The following is a 23,759-nucleotide window of genomic DNA, read 5'->3' as shown; positions in this document are numbered from 1 at the left end:
CATATAATAGCTTTTTTCCTTTTCATTTCTCTGAGGGAGAGAGGAAGGCGGGGGGGGGGTGACAGGTTTCAGGCCTGTTTTGACACGATGATCTATAGTCAGACCGAGGCATGCTGACAGCCTCTCTTAGGAGAGCGCATAGAGCAGGAGGAAAAAGCAAAGAGGAAAGAGATACAGTGAGAGTGTGTTCTGTATGACAGATGCATTCAAATTGGAAATGTGTGTTTGTTTTTAAGATAAAATAGGGTACAAAAGATTCCAAAGGAATATTTCAACACAGATCTATTCCCTGATGATTGATGAGCTGGATGATATATATATATATATATATATATATATATATATATATATATATATATATATATATATATATATATATATATATATATATATATATATGTGGATGCTTGACTAAAAAGTCTGGTTCCAACCCTCTGAGAACCACACATACTTAGCTTTCCATTTTGTGTTCCTTAAAATAACTTAATGCACTAATTTCACTGCGAAAATAAAAATGTACAGTAGTTTATGAAGAAATGTATAGCTATGAATAAAGTGGCAGACCAGGCAGAGGAGACCAAACTGGAGAAAAAAAACATAATAAATAATAAGCATTTGTTCCAGAAAAAAAACAGAGTTTGTGTGTCATCTTAAGAGATCTCATAAGGCTGTCAAGAGATGCTCTCTTTACTCAGCGTGCAGCTTGTCTGATGCATGTCTGTGCGATGCATGTCAGAAGGAAACACTGGCAGCTTTGCTGTGTGAATGTCAGCTGCTGCTCCACTGTATAAGCCAACGCTTGCTTTGTGATTGATGCATGCCTGTGTTGTGTCCGGCACTAGCGCTGTGATTTCTTTTCTGGCTACAAAGAGAGTCCAATCAATCAGCTGTGAAAACCTGACCAATGGTTAAACACAGGAAAACATCCTTTGTTTTCTTGAAGATCAATCACAAAAGCCTGACATTTCCAAGGTTAAAGCTACACATGTGCTCTTATGTCTTAGCGGACAGCTGTCACAAACATGAGCTTTCTTTTTAAAATCTACAAGCAAACTCTAATTACATTAGACTTCCCATTATCAATTAGCCATTTATAAATGATATAGTTACAGCACTACATTTTACAATACACAATTGATCTCACTTGAAGAGGGATATAATTAAATATTCACACTAACAACTCAGAGAAAACATTCCTCTAAAAGAAATATCACAATATGATAGCTGATTTCTCTGACAATGGAATACAGAAAAAATAAAAGAAGTGTTGCTGCTTGGTCTGCGTTGGTTGGGGTCACATGGAGGAATTACTGAATGTTCTTGATAACGATTTATGCCGATCCCAGTGAAGTGGGTCAGGTTGTGGGGCCAGCTGACCAGTTTCAGCAGCGGTGGAGGAAGTGCATCTAATACTCTTTCTAAATACCAACAAGCATCTGCAGTCGACAGATGCTTGTTTGCAGTCGACTAACGGCTCTACTGAGAAAAACTACCTCAGTTACATACACAACCTTAATGGAAAAACCTTCACTTCAAAAATAATCAGTAGATGATTTCATTGACTGTCAATGAAAAACAAAACTGAAAATGAAATTGTCAACTCTGAACTTCAGTTCCAATTCATCTGTCTTGCAGAGTATGAGGTAACAAGCTGTTATCACCTTGTTAACATTTTAGAAGATCTTAAAACAAATTATAAACCACACACACACACATTCTACCTGCCTTAAGAGATTGAAATTTACATTAAAGCTCTTTGGCTCTGAATGTGCACCCAGCCACATCACAGAGAAATCTGACATGGCCTAATTGTGTCAAATCTATTTTAACCAAGCCTCTTTCTCTTTGACGGCTTCACTGGTTCACAGGCTCATGGTCACTGCACCCATCCTTCACCTCGACTGATGAAAGTTGGCACCGCACCACCAATATTACATCAGTGCACTCAGCATCAGCCGGCCTACATTCATGCTTTTAGTGTGTCCTTGGCCTCTTGTTCTCATGTGCCTTTGCCACTCTGCCATTTCACGCCGTAATATTTGACAATGTCAGATAAATCCACTTAGATTTGGACAAAGTAGGAATCACGCAAAAACAAAATGGTTAGCAGTATGTCCCATAAATATCCAAATGAGGAGGTCCTGCTGAAGACCACCACCGTTTTTGGAAGATGAGAAGGGCCAAAATGGAGGTCATCTTGTCAGAGACTAAATGCCATGAAAATGTCAGAACAATGTCCCGGCCTTGTAAAAGTCTTCTCTAAAAAAAAAAAAGAAGCATTTTCCTGATTTTAATGTTTGTGAGCAGTTCCAAATTGTATTTGGCAAAAGAATGTAGCCATAACTTAATACAATTTGGATAATCAGACAGGGGCTGGCTCCAACCTGTTCAATGGAGGACTACTGATCTGCATTCTGCAAAGCGGCTCTTCGTTATCCACTTAACCTTTAAGCTCCTTGAGGACTCAGTGGCATGATGGAACCATGGTGCATTTATAGTATTTGTTCTGATGTTGTTCAAGTTGCTCCTCAAAAGGGCTTTGCAAATGTTTAATCTAAGGATGGTGCGTAGTGGAGAGCTCTTGAAGAACTGCACCCTAACCACAGAGACACAATTTCTAAGCAAGAAGATGATCACTCTCTTTCTCTTTGTCTTTGATTTCATACAAGAGACTCAATGTAGATACTTTTATTGTGTCCATCTTGTGCACGTAAGTCACACATATACTGGTGCTGAGAGCCAATGGAGAGTGTTGTGTATGTGATGTGAGAGGACGAATGTTAAAGGAGAACATCTTTATTATTAGGGGTATTTATACATTAGTTTTCTGATGAATAGAACTGTCCATTCAAATCACCTCGTGTTCATAAAAAATGTGGGGGGAAAACACATTTGAATGTCCTTTTAATGAGCAGGTTATTTTCGAGCTCACTAATGAGACTCATTAAAGAAACAATGCTTATTAAACACATTAATATTCAAGCTCAAATTTGATAAATTAGTTAAAAGAATCAAAGTGGTGACTAATGCCACTCAGTGATATGCTGAATTGAAAACATAAAAATTATAATCTCCCACTACACAATAAAGCCCAATGAAGAAGGTGGCAGACAATGCTCACTACACTTATTATTGTAGTGTAATAATCAGTTTAGATATTGCTCCGTCTCTGTAGGATTTGGTTTGCAGCAATAAGGTAAAGATACAGTAAGTGACCCACATCATTTGTATTGCCATTAACATATTACCTTTTAGGATGATATTTGATACAATATGAAAAGACTCTTACACGTAAAGAAATAATCCAAATGAATCCAAAATAAATAAGCAAATGTGCATAGACCTCTATAAAATACAATTAAACTAGCATGGGCATAGACACAGAGATACAGAACTAAACCCTCGCTTAGGATAGTCCTCTTCACATGTTCAGATAGACGTACAGGCGTGATTATATGCAGTAGCGATACGAAGCCTGTGAAATAGCAGCTGATATGCTAAATTCTTCAAACCTGTCATGAATAATTTGCCCTTCTACATCACTTTGTCCTATTTTCTCACTAAGTCCAGTTCCAGGTCAGTAGTCACAAGTCGCACCTAATTCGAGTCATTTTCAAATATGCTTACAAAAAATTGTGCCATTTGTCACATCTTTCTTTGTTATCTGAAATATGTGCAGTACTTGAAAAAACAAATCTATATTCATGCCAACAAATTCATGAAAGTAGGGTTAACGTACTGTAAATCTATGTGCCATTCTATAGTCTGTCTTTTGTGATATGTATGCAACCAAATAACTGATTTGAATTGTTTATTCTGACATTTATAGGCTGACATTTACATGAGCATTTTTCAATTCTTCAACATTTTTTGTTTGTGTCTCATCAATCTTTTCAATATTATTTTAATAATTTAATTGAAAAGGTTTAAATTTTATATGAACTCTATATTCAGATTAGATGTGTGTCTGCACATACACATGTCAGACTAACCTATTAGAGTCTGAGATTACACTAAATTTAGCACAGCGACAACAAACTGCTTTGATGTGTGTGGTATTATGTCTCATATTCATCTTATTTCATCTTAAATAAACTAGCAGATATTAATATTAATGAAAGAAATGCAGACAAAGACAATTAGATGCTGAGGATGCACTCAGAAGTAGGAAGTTTGTATTCAGTTGCGGTACTTCCCCAGGATGTGAAGTGACATTTTAATTATACTACTGATGAAGATAAATCAGGTTCTTGTTTACTGTTGTCCTCTGTGGTCTTGCTTTTGTAATAAAACTCTCGTCACATTAGTCTTTCAATAATGAGAAGCAGTACTTCTGAATACCAAATATTGTCCTGAAGGAAGATGTTTTTATCAGGAAGTTTCTGTATGATAATTAACAGATATTTATTTTACTATTCACTACAAACACTAAGAGCAGCACAAACACATTCAACGCGCTCCTTAGAGATTGGATACACTGTCCTGTGCATTCCAACCGATGCTAATGAAATGCATTTAAAGATGCAATGCATTATACTTTGAATAAAAAATAGTAAGCTGTTAAAATGTTGAAACATCTGCTTTTTAATGATACTCTTTATTAATGGATTGTAAAGTAAAAGCTCACACATACTAGGACCCATTTTCCCCTTGAAATTACGCAAGAAGCTCCAGTATTCAGAAAAGCAATCGAGGTAAAGCAATCGTGGGGCTGAATTGGACTGAGAGCTTCTGAAAACAATCTTATCACGCTAGCAGACAAAGACAAGCTATTTCGCAAGAGTCACACTATTAGAAGTGGTTTAAATAGGACTGCCGCATGAAGTGAATGATATTATCATGAGTGTTGCTGACCAGGCATGATTGGTGAGCTGATACAGGAATTAGTCACTGGTAATGAATGGGGGCTTGGTCCCTCTCTTACTCTCTCTCTCGCTCTCTCTCTCTCTCACACACACACACACACACACACACACACACACACACACACACACACACACACACACATACACACACCTACACCCCCCCCCCAACCCCACCCCCCACCCACCCACCCACACACACACACAGACACACACACACACACACACACACACACACACACACACACAAATGAAGGGAAATCACGTTACTAAGCATACAAATTCCCCACCTGCTGAAGTTGGTTCCTCACCATCTGCTGCTGTTGAGACACAGAGGAGAAAAAGGGGGAGGACGGGAAGAGAGAGAAATAAAATTAGCTTTACCACAACTATGTCACAGTATTCAGTGCATCAGCTGCACGCAACGCTGCTGATTCAACTGTAATAATAATATAATACAATAATATGTGCATTAACATCTCCCATGAAATCCAGGGGAGCACACCTGCTACCTGTAGGGAAAAAACATGCTGCCAGGTGGACTACACCCCCCTGCCACCATGAAGCGGAGCTTGAGACCGCGCCATAGCCCATCCCCCATTTATACACTTCTACAATGCTATATGTCCTGGTCGGTGGCCTTTGACTAATATGTGTTCATCATTCTGGACCAGTGTAGGATTAGCCCCTGTGGCATTCATACTTGTTTACCTCATCCCTGGCTCCTAAATCCCAGTCCAGCTCCATGGCTGAAAACTTGCCTGTCTGCCATCATTACCACAACCCTCCATCTCCATCACCACTCGTAAAATTGCTCTAAAAAAAAAATGTGCCTGATAGTACACAGCAACAGAGGCAGAAGACCAAGGGCATCTGATGCATGGGATGACAAATAATATTTGCTATTATTGTTGGTGGTGATCAGAGATGAGCCGATTCCCTTCGTTTGTTGGATGGATAAATGAATAAACATGAATGTAGTGGGATTTGGAGTTGTTCTCAGTCGCTAATAATACTGCCTACCAATGAGCAAGCTGGCTTAATTGAAGTATGATTCAATGTCATGTACATTTTCAATCCACAGTGCTGCATACTAATTAGGTATTAGCATATGGAGAGGGTTAAGGCCACATAGATCATGAGGCAGACAGGGAGACAGTTATGGATGCCAGCATGTCATGCAGCTGCAAATGCCTTCAAATCCATCTTAGAAAACTAATCAAGTCAACCCTTCCAAACATAACGATGAGAAACAAGCAAAGAGTACATTTGTCTCCTCTCCAGGAACCAAACATCAGTGCTCTGTCAGTCTGTATTCCCTGTGGTGTCTTTGGATGTGAAAATAAGATCCCTTTACAAAGTGCTCTCAGAGGTTTTTAAGAAACTTTTATTTTGCCAATCTTATTTTATATGGTACCTTATTTCTGGGGGGTCTGTATTCTGTGTATCTACTAAATGTCAGCAAGATAAGCTGAGCTGACTTTTAAGAGAAACTTAAGAGACCTCTGGAACAAATTATTTCAACTAAGACAGCAGCCATGAATCTTTCCCCAGCAGCTGCAAACTGAGGGGTAAAACAGACATCACTGTGATACACAGACAGAATTAAAGAGTGAACCACAGCCTTCAATACTTCTTTAACTGTGAGAGAAAGCTAAAATTGAAGTTATGAGGAGCCAAAGCAAAGCACTTTCCCAACCTCTCATCTGTCTGGCAGTTGATGCTCCCCTTTGTGTTTTCCCACGCATACAGGCCAATGTAATCCCACAACCAAGCACATACCAAGCTTCACTTACAACGGTTTTCTTTCTGCGATTTCCCTCTCCTCTCTTTCCATAGAGGTCACCACACACACAAGCTCACAGACACATACTGGGGTGTCCACACACAGTTACACACACACAAAGAAAAGGAAAAACATGCCTCTGAGTGCAGACAACTATTTACACCCACACATAAATACACACGCTGAGAAAATGGACACATAAAAAGGTTTTTATGTTTTGTGTGTGTTGATGTGGTGATTCATAGTAGTGTGTAAAATACTAAGCTTTAGTTGTATGAAGCACTGGGCTGGCTAAATGTATGTCGTCAATTGTTGGTGTTACCTAAGATGAGTCAAAACACCCTATGCAAGTTGCAATAGTTGAGTTATTACCAATGGAAATGAACTTCACTATGAATCTATTGAGCATTCTGCTCCCATTCTGCTATCTCCGCTATCTGACTTGCACCAATGCTGCACCATGTGCTTACAAGATGATTGTAATTGGTTGAGAGGAATACAAACAAGCCAGAGTTGTTTCCCACAAAAATGATAAAATGTGCAGCCAGACCTGTCATTATCGCTAAGACAGAACAATGGAGAAATGTCTGACTATGCAAGACTAATTGTTGGCTGACAAATGAAAAATCACTAAAAGGTGTACTTTCCACTTGATGAATAGATTAGAAGATGTGAAGAGTGTGTGCCTGAACTGTAACAGTCAAACAGCGCAATTGTAAGGTAACGACTGAGCTGGTCATCTCTAAATGCCAGGCAATCGTACACACACTGCGGACAAAACTTAATCTCACATACATGTTATGTTCAGGCAAATGAGGGACATTAGTTTGCCGTGGGGATACACTTAAAACTACGTATGTTTCCACTTTTCTGACAATGTGCTTCCCTCCATGAGCAGCAAAAGCAGAGATAATGTGACAATGTGATATAAGAGAACCTATTAAAGAATAAGTTGGGAAAGGTAGTTGGGTTAACAAGGTGTGATTCAAAAACGTGTGAGCATGGTTCATGTCCCATCTTGTACCAACAGCCAATGTAGATTTCTCTGAACCAACACATGATCTTATCCAGGTCTTAACCATAGAGCAGGCATGTGTAGATTGGCAAATGGATAAATGGGTTGTTTTTATAATTTGGGATTTTTAAGGTGCTTCCATGTCGCAGTGCGACTTTCCAAGTATGTATTTCTTTTATCTTATGAAATAATCTATTCATGTAAATATCAATAGACCATGCCTCTGAGAAATGATGCAAAGAGGATGCTGGAGACTGGTTTTGAACAATTACTTGTCTGTCTCATCCTGCTGTTTACGCACATCTGGTGGAACGACTTACAAAACCACCAGAATAAAAAGAAAACATCACATAACATACGACGAGGATAGGAGGAAAGTGGTACTATTGTGGTCGTTTACTCAATCACAGCCAAAGAGAAAAAATACCCTGGCAACATGTGCCTTACTTTGAAGGAAATGAAATGAAATGACTATGTTCATATTATCCTGCAAATATAACATAGTTCAATTTCCCTTCCAATAAAGATGATCGTCAAAGCCAAAGCAGCATATTTCCCTCAGCAGAAGGGCTATAAACAGATCTATAATGAATCTGGAAACAATCATGATTCACCACTTGGTTCTGCTTACTTCATACTGTGATAAAATCATTAAGCAATTTGGTTTACTGTCCATTATTAAAAAGTGTTAAAAACCAAACCCAACCTGCACATTTGAGCTGTAAGCATCCATATTATCAAACAATGTTAATTTTCTTCATTTTTCAGCAACAAAACTCAACCTACAAATGAGTTTATATAATCAATTGAATGTGTTAGATGGGAATGTTACAGGCACATGTGATTTTTTTCTTGCATTTTTCTTCAGAAGTTAACATCAGGTGCCAAGTGAAATAACCATATTTAGACACACAGACAGATTTGTTTGATATTTTGTAAAAAAAAATAAAAATAAAAAAAAGAACATTCGACAAATTGATGCATCTTGAGACTACACAAATACATTTGTAAAACATGTAGGGTTCTAGTGATGGCTTATTTAAATGGCCCCTCTTCCTTCCCAGGAGGAGGTTTTCTCTGTTGGACATATTGGTTTAATCTGAATGACAGCCGGGAGGCAGTAATAACCATCCATAATCTAAATGGGAACCAGCCAGCCTGTCCGGCATAGGGCTGCTGTGACCTCAAGGTGTTCAGTGGAGATAGAGGGGCCGGTGCAGAGGACGACCAAGTACAAAAACCCCTACAAAACACACATACACACTCGGACACACACACACACACACACACACACACACACACACACACACACACACACACACACACACACACACACACATATATATATATATATATACGTAAGGAGGAGGATGCACATGTACATATGAAACACACATGAAGGTGTTCACGTAGGAAGATTTAACATGACAGGAAATGTGATCATGCAATATTTTCTTTCATTCATCAGTAGTTTTGACTTATTTCTACTTTGTGGCTGACTGGGCATGCCCTTCGACAGCAGTGACCTGTTTACATGCACACACACCATCCAATCACACAGTATAAAAAAATAAAAAAATCAATAACTCAATATGGTGCAATAGTAGCTTACATTTAAAAACAAATATAGAAACTTGGGTTTCTTCCCTAATAGTGTTGTTGGGCTTCTTTTATTCTATTTCTATATGTATATTAATCCAAACCTAAGAATGTAATGTAGTAGACCCTGCATAGACTACTTTCACCACAGTGAACGTAAAATGGTGTAAAACCCCATTCGAGTAACCATGAATTGCCATTTACTACATGAATACCAAAATGCAAACATAGTGGACATAATCATTTTTTGATAAGTAAGTGAACATTTATTAAGTGGCGTTTTACAGCAGAATCACCTGTCAATTGAAAGGCCTGAAAGCCATACCTTTATTCTTGAAAAAATGACAGCCTCTTTTGTTGTTTCCCAGCAGCAACCTCAGGGTTTGAAAAGCGAAGCCAATGTGCCTTAAAACTATCTAATGGCCATCAGGGGGCGACTTCTTTGATGGCAAAATAAAAAATGTACAGGTATATGAGAACATTATCCTGCTTCTCACTTGACTGTCAGTAAACAATGTAAACATGAGTTTCTGTAATCAATCGGTTTTTTTTTAGTCTTCTTATACACAGTTTGATATTTTTTTGTCTAAGAACTTTGTCCCTTTCACAGTGTGTTTTCAATATGTTAAAGTTAAATGTAACCTTTTTGGGTGCCTAAATGTTTTTGCATGCAGCATTTGGTTTTAGCTCCACCTCCAAAAAAACCAAGATGGCAACAGTTGAAATTCTGAACTCTTGGCTTCAAAACCTTAGACCACAAACCACTGGGTGACGTCAAGGTGACGAAGTCGACTCCTTTTCTACATTCGGTGGTTGTTTTGTGACATAAGTAGACAGAGACCTGCAAAAGAGTTTTCCTCTACATCAAACACAGGAATAATTGTCTAATGTATATCAGCAGTAAGCACCTTACTGTGAATTTCAGGAAGTATATTTAAGATGCAAACAAGTCTTCAGTACTTGAGCCACCATCTTATATGCAGCAATGTGAGAACCTTTATATGGTTACTTTTACCAACAGTCTATAGCACAGGCAGAGCTTTTATTCAGATGTTGAAATAAAGACTGCAGGGTTAGCAGTTAAATCGGGCTTAACAGAAACCCTTCCACTTAATTAAGGCGGCTCAGCAGGGCATAGATCATAGCTAGTGATTAAGGACAGATTTGCTTGAGTAGTTTCTATTTTTTTCAATTTCAAATATATACAACACCTCTGAAAGAATTTCATCGAAATGAGAAAAGAGTGGTACTCTTGGTACAAACACAATGGCATGTCACATGTGTGCTTCAATATGGTGTTGGCATTACCAACGATTTGAAGATTTATAGAGTTGACGGTTGAGGTGATATATTTCTACAAGGTGCCAAGAGAAAAGGGGTAGACTTGAAGTGAATGAGAGTGTGAAATGCATTTGGATCGCCTCTGATGAACCATGTGATCACAGTTTCACAAAGTGACAGACATAAAAAAAAATGGAATCATAGAAGGTGAGAGGGACAGAAAGAAAACCCTTTGCACTAAAAAAAAAAAAGCCTGCAGTAGGTGATCATATTAGTTCATCACTTAAACTCATAAAATGATGGGCCGCAATGCATCACAGGGTCACAGTAGTCGAATAAATAATACATTGGTACAACACAAAGAGAAACAGAAGAGCACTATTTTTTGTCCTTTGAAAGTCTTAAAGTAAAGTGTTTCATCTGGTCTGTGGTTGTGTTCAGTTGTTTTTTTTTCTCTCTTTAATGTATCCGTCTTGAATTCAAACAAGCAAAAGCCCTCCCTCAGTTCTTGACAGCTGTGAGTGTGCTAGCAAATAATGTCAGTGTAAGTGATTTTGCAGAGAGAGAATACAGACAATGAAGTGTCTTCTTTTCTCCCAACATCACTTGAGGTGTCAAAAGTTTTGGAGTAAAGTACGCAGATCTAAAACAAGGGTGTAACTGGCAGGCTGAGCAATAAGGTGCTTTAGATTAAAGTGAACATTGACGAGAGTCTTCGTATGGTATGTCGATGTGAGTCCTGAGTCTGTGAAATCTCAGACTATACTTTCGTCTGAGAGTTCACTTTATTGTACTTTATTGACTTCTTAATTGGAATTCAAGACAAAAGGATATTCATTATTCTGAAAAATAATTGTTCATTAGGTTCAATGTGCTGATCAATACTATATGATTGTTTTGAGTGGAAAGCTTCAATGATAAAGATGACAGTATTTGATATCCACATTACTCTGGGTGAGAGGTCAACACAATGATTGCAATAATTGTAATGATGATAGCAATCCATTACTCAGCCGTGGGCGAGAGTAGCTGTTTGGTGATATTGTGTTTGAAGGCTCTGACCTGGTGGATGTTTTAAACACAAAAAAGGTTGTGGAGGATCTTTGTTTTAATGTTTAGTTTATTACAAGAATAGGGTGTTTTGCCTCCTGCTTTGTATTGTATCAGTGGTTGCCCCTCACAATTACATAAGAAGACTTAAGTCAAAGTAAAGGTATTTATTATTGACTGTCACAATGAGGTTATAGACAACTGCTGCTTGGTAGCGATTATGTTGGAAATTGTTAGATATTAGCTGGGATGTAACAACTGTAAAGCCTCAAATGATGGTTGGCCAGTAGTCAACTTGAGCTCCATCTGACACGATGACTTCGTAAAGCTTATCAGTCTTACCTTCACGGCCAAGCAGCCCACAACAAAGTCAAAAACAATCCTAGTAATGGGTCGTATTCCCATTCAGCAGTGTAGCATCAACAGTGACAGTCAACTGTCACGACTAATGCTGGCAGCCCAGACACCACTTGCTGGGGCTGAAAAAGCCTTTTTGTGTCTCATGTTATGAATCTAAAGCAGTAAAACCTTTGTTGGAGTTTTCATGTATTTTTTGTCTATTTGGCTGGTTTTGAAGAAAGTAGTTTAATTTGCCACAGGACTGCGTTCAATTACAGCATGACTCAAGTTGCAGTTTAAAAGGTCCCACGTGATTGCCGCAATAAAAAAGCAGCAGTATTACAATCAACTTGCCAGGCAGCTGCAAAATTAGATCGACAAAAAGTGTCATAGACTCGTTGAAATGGTAATTCCAGATAAGAGTTATTATTGATGTGACACTATTCAGCAAACCAACATTACCACTCAATAAGTTTTTAAAGGCACTCAAATCACATAGTCAGAATATTTCAAAAAAGCGGAATAGACTGCTGGAAGAGTTTTTATTTTTTATGACAGCTATCCAACTGGCAATAAACACTGAATTTATATCAGCTCAATTTTGCTTTGTCTGACAGTGTCTAAAGTGCTTTCTTGCAAATGAGGATCTAGTTAAATCCCTATGGCACAATACATGTCCTATATTAGAGATCACGATTCCTTGTTTCTTGTACACAGATAACATAAAAAGTGGTGCTCCATAATAGCAGTGCTTAAATCATCTTGCTCTGGAGTGGGTGGCTAACTGTGAAATGACTCACAGAGATAATACCAACAATAATTAGAGCGGCACTGTTGATGTTCTTTCAACTAATGACAAGGAAGAGCAGTAGTGAATCGCTTTATATCAACTGGAGTGGTAAGTGCTATCGCTCTGTAAGTAAATAACCCATCCATTATCATTTTACATTTTTGACAGCAGAGCAGGAGTGCAGGGAAAAGTCCTGCATTAACGAGTGGCTCTTTGACATATGGTTTTGGAAGAATTTTTTTTTTTTTAAAACTCCAGAATTTTGTTTCCTTACAGCTCATCTTGCCTGTGGGGATGCTTAAGACGCTATTTAACCCTATTTTAAGTTAACATTATGGCATGAAAATAGGGATATTGTGAAGAAAAACATCTTATTACAATATTACTGAACGAAACACTATCACTGTGGTATGATTTACTTCATCACATTTTTGCTTTACAGTTGAATTTCCGAATGTAACAGAGAAACCACTGCCAAAACAGTTTATTAAGGGAATGACCAACAAAGCAGTGATGAATGAGGAGTTTTATAAAATCAGAAAATTGGCTTTTGTAAAGTGAACCCAATGAAGTGCAATTTTTTACTCACCTAGGTGAGGAAAACAGGATGTCGGTATGGCATGTATATTTGTGTGTGCTCAGTATATTGCAATGTGAACTAACAAGATCAAATGTATACAATGCAATAAAAACACAGACCTTGGTTCTGAGTGTTGAGTCTTAATATCAATATGCATTTAAGATATTGACTTGGCTTATACAAAGCAGATCTCTTAGAGTAATGTTCCTTTTGACAAGTAAGCCAGAGTTGAATGAAAGAAAATATACAACTGTTTAAAATCCATAATCTCACATACCGGTACTGTAGACAGTTTGTTATGCCTTGTGGAGAGGATGTTCAGTCAAATAGAGCATCAAATTGTGATTCCAAGCATAACATAGATAAAACCCCATTGGATCAGAGCGTCTACAAGGAAGTGTTTTTGTAATATGGCAATAGAGAGTGCAGACATATCCAAAGCCTGATTCTTACTGTGTTTTTGACAAAGAATCAATGTTTGTTTGTTTTAAAGTGTCAGTGTGCTAAACCTAGTGTCAGCACAATTATATATATTTTTAATAGTGCTATGGGCAGTATTGATTGTCTATACCCGAGGAGGATACCTCAAGAATACAAAAGAGGACAGAATTGGACATAGTCCTCTGACAAATGTCAATAAATTGAAAATTTCTGATGTTGGTAATGAAAGTTGTGTACAAATTCTGGGATTTGATTGATTCCTCAGGCAACAAATCGAAAATACAAGCATGTTGTATGCCATGAAAAGAAAAATCCATTTACAGAATAAGTGCTGCTATTCTTACAGAAATTATTCCAACGTGAATAACGGTTGTTGGACTGCAACAACCGGATGCTTTGGAGAGGAGGCTGACACGCATAGCAGTGCAGCAAGTTTTTCTTTTCAGCAGAGAAACTAGTTCTAAGGCATATTATCCTTTTTTTTTTCTTTGTGCCCTACTGTGCAAAAGGATCTAATAACCCAAATATATCTGGTAGGTGTCATATAAATGTCTTGAACTTAAAACATAACTCAGGTAGATGGGTTGTGCTTAATGGAATCTGTCAAGTTAAAGATGATTCCAGGAAAAGTTGTGACAACTCCATGTATGAAATATATTGTTTTATTCTTATGTATGCAACACAAAAAAGCACAAACGGTATGAAGACCAGTTTTGCTACAATTGAATGAGATTTTTTTTTTTTGATGAATAACCACAGCACATGCAATAAAAAGATTGTGGTCAGATCAAAAGTGAAGCGTCTCTGGTTCCACTTCTCGTGGCTTTCAAAACCGCAAATAAAACATAAAGCAAGAAAGTGAATACATACTAAAAATGGATATTTATTTGATCTTATCCAAATTAATAATATATGTTGGGATTATAACTGCAATAGTGCAAGAAGAAAAATGGGGGAAGGAAGCAAAGAAGAAGACACAGAAACAGCAGACTACAGCAGTACAAGCCGAGGAGAAAAAGCCTCCACATGAGACAGCTCGCCACTATCTTAAATGAACAGTTCACAACATAAGAAAAATGCTGTCAGTCCTGTATGTAATCCACCCAAGTGTCTCCTACCAAAAGACAAAAACAAATTAAGTTCCTAAGTGACAAAGTGTACTGACAGTGACAGCGTTATGTTGCACAAGCTTTTTCCAGAAATGAAATTGCAAACTATACTTTACTTCAATTATCTGAGATGGAAGTCTAAAGGTTAAAGGACAAATTCAGAGTGTTTACTTATCCACAGTGTATTACATACAGTAGATAGCTGCCGTATGACCGACACAGAAGCTAAGAAATATACTGCTGTGGATGGAGAAAGCAGCAAAATGTGTTTTAGACACTTAAATGAGAGATTTTCCTCGAACAAATCATAGTTGTAAGTGCTTTTATTTTGAATATTTTATCGCATTACCGGAAGACAGCCTAGAATGTTAACTAAAGGTTATTTGTAGACTGCATAAAAAAAGGAAAAGGTGTTTAAAGGTCATCTTGAATACTCATCACATATAACGCCCTGCTTTATATTCAACCAAAGGGCCTCTGAAGGCGGCTCAAACACAAGCTCTGGAAAAAGAAGAACATGCACCGGGAACCACATCACTGGAAGTTAGCAGAACTGACATGAATAATATCTGAACAATGCCTCTAATATATGTACATACTGTACGTATGTATGTATGTATACTGTTACCATTCCAATTTAATTTAAACGACGTTTTATTTATTTTTCAAGTAGTTAGAAAACAGCTGAAATAAAAGCTTCCATCAATCCGCACCAAGTGATCTCTTCTTCGATTGTGTCTTGTTGTTCACCAAATGACAAAGAACCCGAACTTAAAAGACTCAACTAGATCTTTGTTTCATTGCCGAGTATGTATCTGAAGCGTAATTTGTTCACATCAAAGAAGGGAGGAGAAAACCCTGACTCACTCGACTGTATTTCACATTGTTAGTGTAGGATGGGAGGAGGGGTGAAACTCTTACTCCTCCTAATTGGATGTAATAGCTAGAGGGAATAAGCTTGTTTTGGCCTCGGGGAGGGGAAGCGAGAAGAGAGAGAAGGTGTTTAGAGAGGGCTGAAAATGCTAAACATCTATGGATGAGGAGAAAGACAGACAGCATAGTCCTAGTAAACTGAACACATACACAGCCTACTGTTCAGAAACAGCACAAAAAAGATAGGAGAACACGGGCGGGGAGAAAAAAATGCATATGGACAGGACATAAAAGGCACCAGCGAGGAGAGCCACTGTGGAAAGAGTCTGCGAAAAGGCAGCACATCAAACAGATGAATGGGTATTGATACCAGAGAGCATGCTGCCTCCTAAGTATGTGAAAGCTTTTGGGAGGACCCAGTCCAGAGAGAAGAGAACTAGGTCTGCATTGCAGGGACATTTTGAAGATGAGAGAAACCTTTGGTGCTCCTGTGAAGTCAGTCAATTGCTGAGGGCAGTCCTTTAAACTACCCCCCTCGTTGAGTTCAACAGATTTCTACACCTAGTGGAACTGAGGCAGAATGGGCTGTTATTCATATAGAGAGGTCCAACACAGGATTTCCTAATTTCAAACAGAAATCTAAGTGCTTGGTCAGACCAGCATTTATTATAGAGGAATTTCAAATTGAAGTAATTTCCCTGCTAGAAAATTGTCACAATCACGTATGTTGCTCACGGCTGCGAAATCAATCTTTGCCGCTCTTTTGTGGACAGTACAACTCTGGTCAACAATTTGACTCGTTGACCAATTGCTGTCAACATGTATGCAGTGGGAGTGTAGAAGAGTCTCTCCCACACTGCCACTGATCTTTCAGCAGCAGCTATTTAGCCTGGATGCACAATACATTTTCTCTTTCTGGACTAAGAAGGCACGAACACAGACTGAAGTCTTCCATGTCAGTATGGAATACATATACAGATTAAAAACAAAACTAATCCTATCCATCTGTTGTTGAGCATGAAAGAACCTTTTGTTTCAACACCATTACCGCTCCCACCACCATTCATATGATGTCAGCTTAACTAAACCTCCAGCAGTCGTGGCCCTGAATCAGCAACCCATGATAAGTATGGTGTGGTGGAGCTTTGGTCACTGTGAGGTTTTAGAGGCTTCAAACAACATAATCATCATCTCAAAGGCTTGTGCACACAAAGTCTTCTCCTTGGAGTTCTTGTCTCAAAAACAACTTCTGTTGCCACATAAACCTCCAACCGTAGCACTCAAAGGAGTGGGGATATTTCTTCCCAGCCAGAGGTATCCTGTCATCTTAGCTCTGGCTAAGCTCAGACCCTTTTCTCTGAGAAATGCTTTTGATTGTTTGAGACCACCTCCACTGCTCCTTTGACTTCATACTACGAGTAAACCAAATTTACTTTTCAAACAGCTGAGATATATTCCCATAGGGGTCCTACATTGGAGGTAAGACCATCAAGGCTACAGTGCATGGTGTGGTTAAGACCTTTACTGTGCTCAGAGACCGAAAGGCATGAGCATCTTAAGAGGAGGGTTAAATAAAAACAAGCAAACAAAAAAGCCCACCAAGCTCCTTTCTTTTCTTTAGTGAAAAGGTCTCCATCCTTGTTAGGAGTAAGCTGGTCCCCCATTCTGCCCTCTATTGCTCTCATTACTGTGCATCCTGCCTCAGCCATCTCTAAGCCCTGCAGAGATGCACAAAGGGCTTTCGTCGGAGGATAAGATCGATACCTTTCCTCATCATTGGCCAGAGGCAGCGATAATGCACTCAGCCCAGTGTCTAGAGGGTTGACCGGTTTTTGCAGCAACCTGAGACCAAGGACTGAATCTTTCCTCAGGTGAAATAAGTGCAGTTATGAGTCATGAGGAAAATAAAAATGTACAACGCTTTCAAAACTATGGTTTTATTTTTGTAAGTTTTAAGATATTAAAATATACAATATGTCACATGTTATGTTAACGCACTCAAGGTGAGAGCGATCTTCACACAACTTTGCCATTAGAAATTACTATGAAACACAATCAGCTGATATTGTTACATATTGCAAGTTAAGCAGCAAAACAGAGATGATAATTTGATTTATCTAAACTAATTTAAATTAAAGTAAAGTGATTGCAAAATGAGAAATAGACAATAGTTATATGTAAAGGATGACACATTTAACACATGCCTTAACATTCTAATATTATTCTTTTGCTGCGTTAGGTAAAATACAAATCCTACGATAATCAAAAATAAATCACCAAAACAAATTGTTGATGGTTCTGAATCAGTTGTAAATCAAAGACCAGCAGAGAAACATAACATGAAGGCCCTATGATGGAGTGTGTTAATCAACATAATTTATATGCATCCAATTTCAGGTCCAGATAGCTCATAAAATGCCATTGGATTCACAATATTTCCAATAACGCCATTAGAGTACATGGAGAGAGTAAATTCAACTATCAATTTAAAAAGGTTGCAATTTCCAGGACGTTTTTGTGATACAGAACAAGTTTGTGCAATATTCTCATTATTGTTAATATATATTTTGCAGTTCTCAACAATACATACATGTACATCAGTGCACAACTGTGTTGAGCAAATCACAGATTTGAATGATTTCTACTTCAGTAATGGGCATCTCTTTAACCTTCTGTTCATATTAGTGTTTATGCACTGGATAGCCTGCTAAATACAAGCTACGAGTTTCCGAAAAAAAACACCACTTTAGTTCTGAAGGGAACGGCCATTGAGCAGGAGCTGCAGTATGACTGACCCCTCTTTCCACCGAGCATCCACAGCTGAGCTTCTCCCAGTTCTCTGTGTCCCCCCTTCTTAACCCCCCCCCCCCCCTCCTCCCGTTTCTCTGCACGCTCATTACATATGCCCTAGTTTGCTCGTCAGCCAGGATATCCTTGCTAGCCTCATTACAAACTTGGAAACCTCCCATCTTTTGTAAAAAAAAAAAAAGAATTATGCAACAAGATCTCTCACATTCATGCTTGTACCCCAGAAGTGGCGTAAATTGATTCATCAAACATGTATAAAGAAGTGGAGCTCACATCTCATCTCAGCGAGGTGTCTGTGAAGGAAAGTGCTCGTGCAGATTAACAAGGATGCAAAGAAGGAAAAAATAATAATGGGCAAGGGGAATAAGCATTTTACTTGAAAACTGTGCCACTAATTTACAGCATTGATGCATATTCAACAGCAGATGAAGGCATTTCTGTGACCCTGTTCGGTAAATGTACCTCATTAGCTCTCTTGTTGTCTTGATGTTTTCCATGTGGAATTTTGGATGAAAGGGAAATCATGGCACACAAATACACTTTGTGACTGAATAACCGTCTGATTCAAAATGTACAGAGTGTGCACTGGTTCATTCAAATGTTTAGTTGGTGAGCGTGTGCATGTGTAAGAGACAAGGAGACAGAAAGCTTCAAAGGGCCAATCATTCATTTGATAAATACAGGAAAAGCATGTCATTACATGATATTATTAAACTTTTGTTTTCATTAAAGGAAACATTTCTGTGTATCTCCTTGCTGATGTGGAGAGTAAGAGCAGACTGATACGTCATGTCTGTCTGTTCTACAGGTAGCTAGCACCAGGAGCCGGTTAGCTTCACTTAGCACAAGGTTTGGAAACAAGTTCTGTTTGAAAGATCCCCCAAAACACCTACAAGCTTCTTTAAAAAATTGCTAATTGTCACATCATATCTTGTTTGTTTATTCTGTAGGTGAATCAAAGTGATGGCAAATATAAAAGTGTCATTTTACGGGGTTTATGTGCCAGACTATGTTTCGGGTAGGAGTTGTGACTCTCTGGAATGTCCAGTGGTTGCCTGGCTCGCTCCAGCTGACAACAAGATTTCATGAAACGGTCCTTCACAATAACCCTTCGTTAAACGACAAAATTGTTTTTAAACGTTGGTATTTGTACAGATTAAACAAATGAGACACAAGCTAATGGTTTGCTGGCTTCAGCTACATATTGAAGAGACAAGTAATGAGAATGGTATTGATCTTCACATTTAATACTTGTCAACAAAGCAAAAGGGTGTAGTTCCCCAATATGTCCTTCTATTCCTTTTAAATCTCTTCTGACTGTCCTCTCACACATGATAACACACCCTGTTACACAATGCACTGTCTCGCTTCTCAATGTCTCGCTGCACAGCAAGTTCCTCATCCAGTACAGGGTACTATGACTTGTTTGGTTAAAGTCGTACTGGCAATTTAAACTGTGAAAGATATTATAAAGGAAGCCGCATGTGATGTTGCTCTATGACACTATATGCATGTTAGAAGGACATGAAGAAGTAGTTGCACAATATCTTCTGATCCCAGTTCCACTCATACTTCACACCCGCTGGCCTAAGCTGTGCATTGTGTGGACTGGGAAGGGCAGGCCTTGACAAATTGAATTTCTTTATCCTGCTTACGCCTTGGTCAGTGAATTTCCTGTTGCCCGCTCAGTGTACAGTAGCTTTATTGGAGATGAAGTACAGTCACGGCTGATTACTGGACATCAAGTTGTTGTACTGAATTTGACATTGAATAGACAGTTCACTGGAAAATAAGTAAATAAGTAACTGATGTGTAACTGAACGACAGAATCAGCTAATCATTTTTTTCCACTTTTTTTTTCTGTGGACCCACTTTCTAAAATTGACAAACCATAGCGAACCAATTCACAACGGGCCTTTTCTTGTATGTGAAAACATACATGGCAATAAATGGTTCTGATTTTCATTATCGTGAATAGGTAAACTTCTCATTTCAAAGAGATGTGCGTTTGATGAATCACTTGATTTAATGCATCTGTTATTGAAACACATGTGAAATACTTCATGAATGAGACCAAATAGGTAGATTAGCATATAGATGGAGTTAACAGGCTATTACTTTCTTTTCATTCTTTCTCATCAGGAAAACAAACAGAATTTACACTAGCTTTCGTATTAGATAATATATGCAGGCTAAACTTATTAAAACATACGTAGATTCAGCCACCCTCCTGTGGCTCAAAGATCTATCACAGATATAAAAGTTAAAATGTAAGAAATTCTGCTTATTTGTTTGGCAACCTCTAATAAAATCTCCTGCGGCCAACCTGTGGTTCCCGACCAAGTCTTTGAAAATGATTGCAAGCATGCAATCTGCAAAATGAGGCCATGGTCTAGTATCACACATACAGAGTACAGGCAAATATGAAAGCTATGTACTAGTTGTATTCACAACATCAAGACAAATCTTCACCCAGCTGCAGCAGCCACCTTAGAACCTTGATTTGATGTGTTATAATTATAACTTAGAGGAAGACTGGAGAGAGAACGAGATATCCCACAAAGATGCCTCTTCAATGCTTTGAACATGGTTAAAAATACACTCTACAATTTAAACTTAATTGTTACACAAAGTGACAACAGATGATCATCCATAGACAGTATAGCAGCTAGAAATCTTCTTTGTTAATGTAGCTGCTGGATTATTACTAAATGAATGTCTTTTGTCTTTCATTCTGCTTTGCTCTCATTGTTACCCGACAATGTGCAAAGACTTAAAAAGATGCATATCAGCAAGTACCGCTCAATACAATTAAAGACTGATACTGAATACTGCATCTATTCATACAGCATCATATACTCATGATATTAGATACACAGACAGCGTGTGCAGGGTGTGTAAGGCCCTAGGCTCAGGCTCCCAAGTGATATCGTCAATGACATACACAAAGATGGGTGGAAGGGGGTATACAAACACATCACACCTGCAGCAAACCTTCAGCACGTGCCACACATTCAAAGTAGTTGTATCTTCTCAACAGTGTGTCCGCATGCTTTTGTTTGTGGGGTGTTTGTTAATGGAGGGAAATCTTTCAGGGAATACGCAAACCAAACCGATAGTGGGGCGTTACATTATTGTGATATAGTATGATCTTTTGTGTAATAAATCCACCCCATTCTTTTAACTGATGGCCCTGTAAATATACATTGACATAACCTATAGCGGTAGCAATAGCAATAATCAGATAGTGCTCAGTTTTCCTATTGATCTTAAGTCAAATAAAGCTTAAAAGCAGAAAAAACATAAGCTCAATAGTGCTCATTGCTAAACCGCATCACCGCATTAAGTTGATTTCAACTGTTTCCTGTCACCAAGTCAGGGAGAGCAGCAGCTCTTCGCCACACTGTGTGTTCAAGGGCTGAGGTTGTTGCTTGTTATCACTGCCTCAGATGACTTTCAAGAGACAAGTTCACTTTATTTGGGCTTCTGTTGGCCGATAATTTCTCGTCTGAAAAAACTTTAAAAAGATTTTCCGGAGAAGAAGCTAACTAATAGTCGGTTATATACCTGCATCTAACAATTACGAAAATGGTGAAACTTGTTGCAACACTTGCACTTTTTATTAGCAATAATTGACTGCAAGTTTTCTAATAAGCTTTACTTTGGAGTTTAAAGATGAGTAGTTGCTGTTCATTGAACTTCACTTTAAAGGCGATTTCTATCCTGGCTCTCAGCACTCCCCCCGCCGGTACTAAAAGCCCCAAAGGTAATCTAAAACATCTGGTCTGGAGATATTCCACTTTAAAAAAAATTGCACTTCACTTCTGAATGTGCAGCATAATACTTCATGCAATTACCTCAAATACCCCTTTTGAAAAATGCTTGGCAATAGTCCAGGGCCGTTTGGTCATATTTTAGTTGAAGGTTGCAGCATTATATAGTTTGTTAACATTAAAAAAAAAATAATAATAGATGCTCTCCTTCCTGTTTTTCATCACTCACCATCCATACCCCGTGTGGACATTCAGCACAAGCACAATTTAGGCTGGCTGACATGTTTTGTTTTGTTGGCAAATGAGTGAAGTATAGATGTGCAGCCACACTGTGCCAGAATTGCTGCCTAGACTTTGTGTGGTGACATTTCTGGGTTACCTCTCCCAGCTTTGAGCACACAAGCCCACCCAACTGCACACACACGCACAGGCACACGCACTTGCACACACACCCACACACACACACACACACACACACACGCACACACGGCATCACCAGTACAGGTATTGTCGTAATCAAATGTAAGTTAAGATGCTATGAACTACAGAGCTAATCGAGTCTGGGCATCCTAAAACAAGGCTTGTATCTACACTTTGCTCGTTATACGAGTACGAGACAAAAGAGTAAAAAGAGAAAGAAATCATCACAACAACGGCTGTACATAAAGAGAACAGTAAAAGATGGAAAACACCGAGCTCCATTTTTTGGTTTAGACTTTGCGACTATTTTTTTGTGCATTTAGATGAACATGAATTTCTTCTTGAATTTCTTGAACATGAATTTTTGTGCATTTAGATGAACATGAATTTCGTAAATGATGCTTCTGGGGCATCATTTACTGTACCTTCAAACAACAGAAGAAAAGAGTTAATGACTCAAGTTTCTTTAAGACCTTGGTCGGTAGACTTTAAGATAGCGCTCAGGATTAAACTATGCTTCTTGAATAAGAATAAGTAGCCTGCGTCTCCTTAGGGCTTGTTTGAAGTAAGAATTTAAGCCACCTGCACCCATTTGATCTCAATAAGTAGATTGGGCTTATTGCAAATGCAGTGGCGTTCCCGAGCCCGACGGAGAGACTTTATCTGACCAAAGCAAAGCTCATTGCTTTAACTCCTCAATCTTTTTTTGACTAAAACAGGCTTAACTCCAGTCTGCAGCAACAAAAGCATGCCTGTCTAATAAATACAAGTATAAATGCTGCAAGCTTTGGGTTTATTTGATCCCCTTATTTTATCCTCCCATTACAAAGTTAATATGAGACTGGATGGCCTACACACACATGATGATGCCATAAAACTGAAATGATACACCCACATTATGAGAAAAGTCTTTGATATCGATAGAAAAAAATATATAAATTACAAGCAAAAAAGACATTTATATCTTCAAAACAGAAGATGTTCCACTCCAAAAATGTGTCAGGAACGGGCATTTTGTGTGAAGATGAAACAT

General features: G+C 38.4%; 1 protein-coding gene across 3 annotated transcripts in view; it reads right to left on the bottom strand.

Annotated features, from left to right (window-relative positions):
- Positions 1-23,759, bottom strand: part of edil3a (EGF-like repeats and discoidin I-like domains 3a) — a 106,274-nt gene that overhangs the window by 75,639 nt on the left and 6,876 nt on the right. Inside the window, exon 2 of one of the 3 annotated variants that reach the window (XM_068604772.1) lies at positions 5,153-5,182. The exons of 1 other annotated variant lie outside the window; for it this stretch is intronic. In XM_068604772.1, coding sequence (XP_068460873.1) covers positions 5,153-5,182 — 30 coding nt within the window. The remainder of the gene's footprint in view (positions 1-5,152; positions 5,183-23,759) is intronic. One more of the 3 variants, XM_068604773.1, reaches the window with a different exon arrangement.

The sequence above is a fragment of the Clinocottus analis genome, unplaced genomic scaffold (assembly GCF_023055335.1).
Source record: "Clinocottus analis isolate CAN_PGR_092001 unplaced genomic scaffold, fCliAna1.0.p SCAF_7, whole genome shotgun sequence".
Lineage (NCBI taxonomy): Eukaryota > Metazoa > Chordata > Actinopteri > Perciformes > Cottidae > Clinocottus > Clinocottus analis.
Note: the sequence above shows the minus strand (reverse complement) of the source record. Positions and strands in the feature narration are given on the sequence as shown.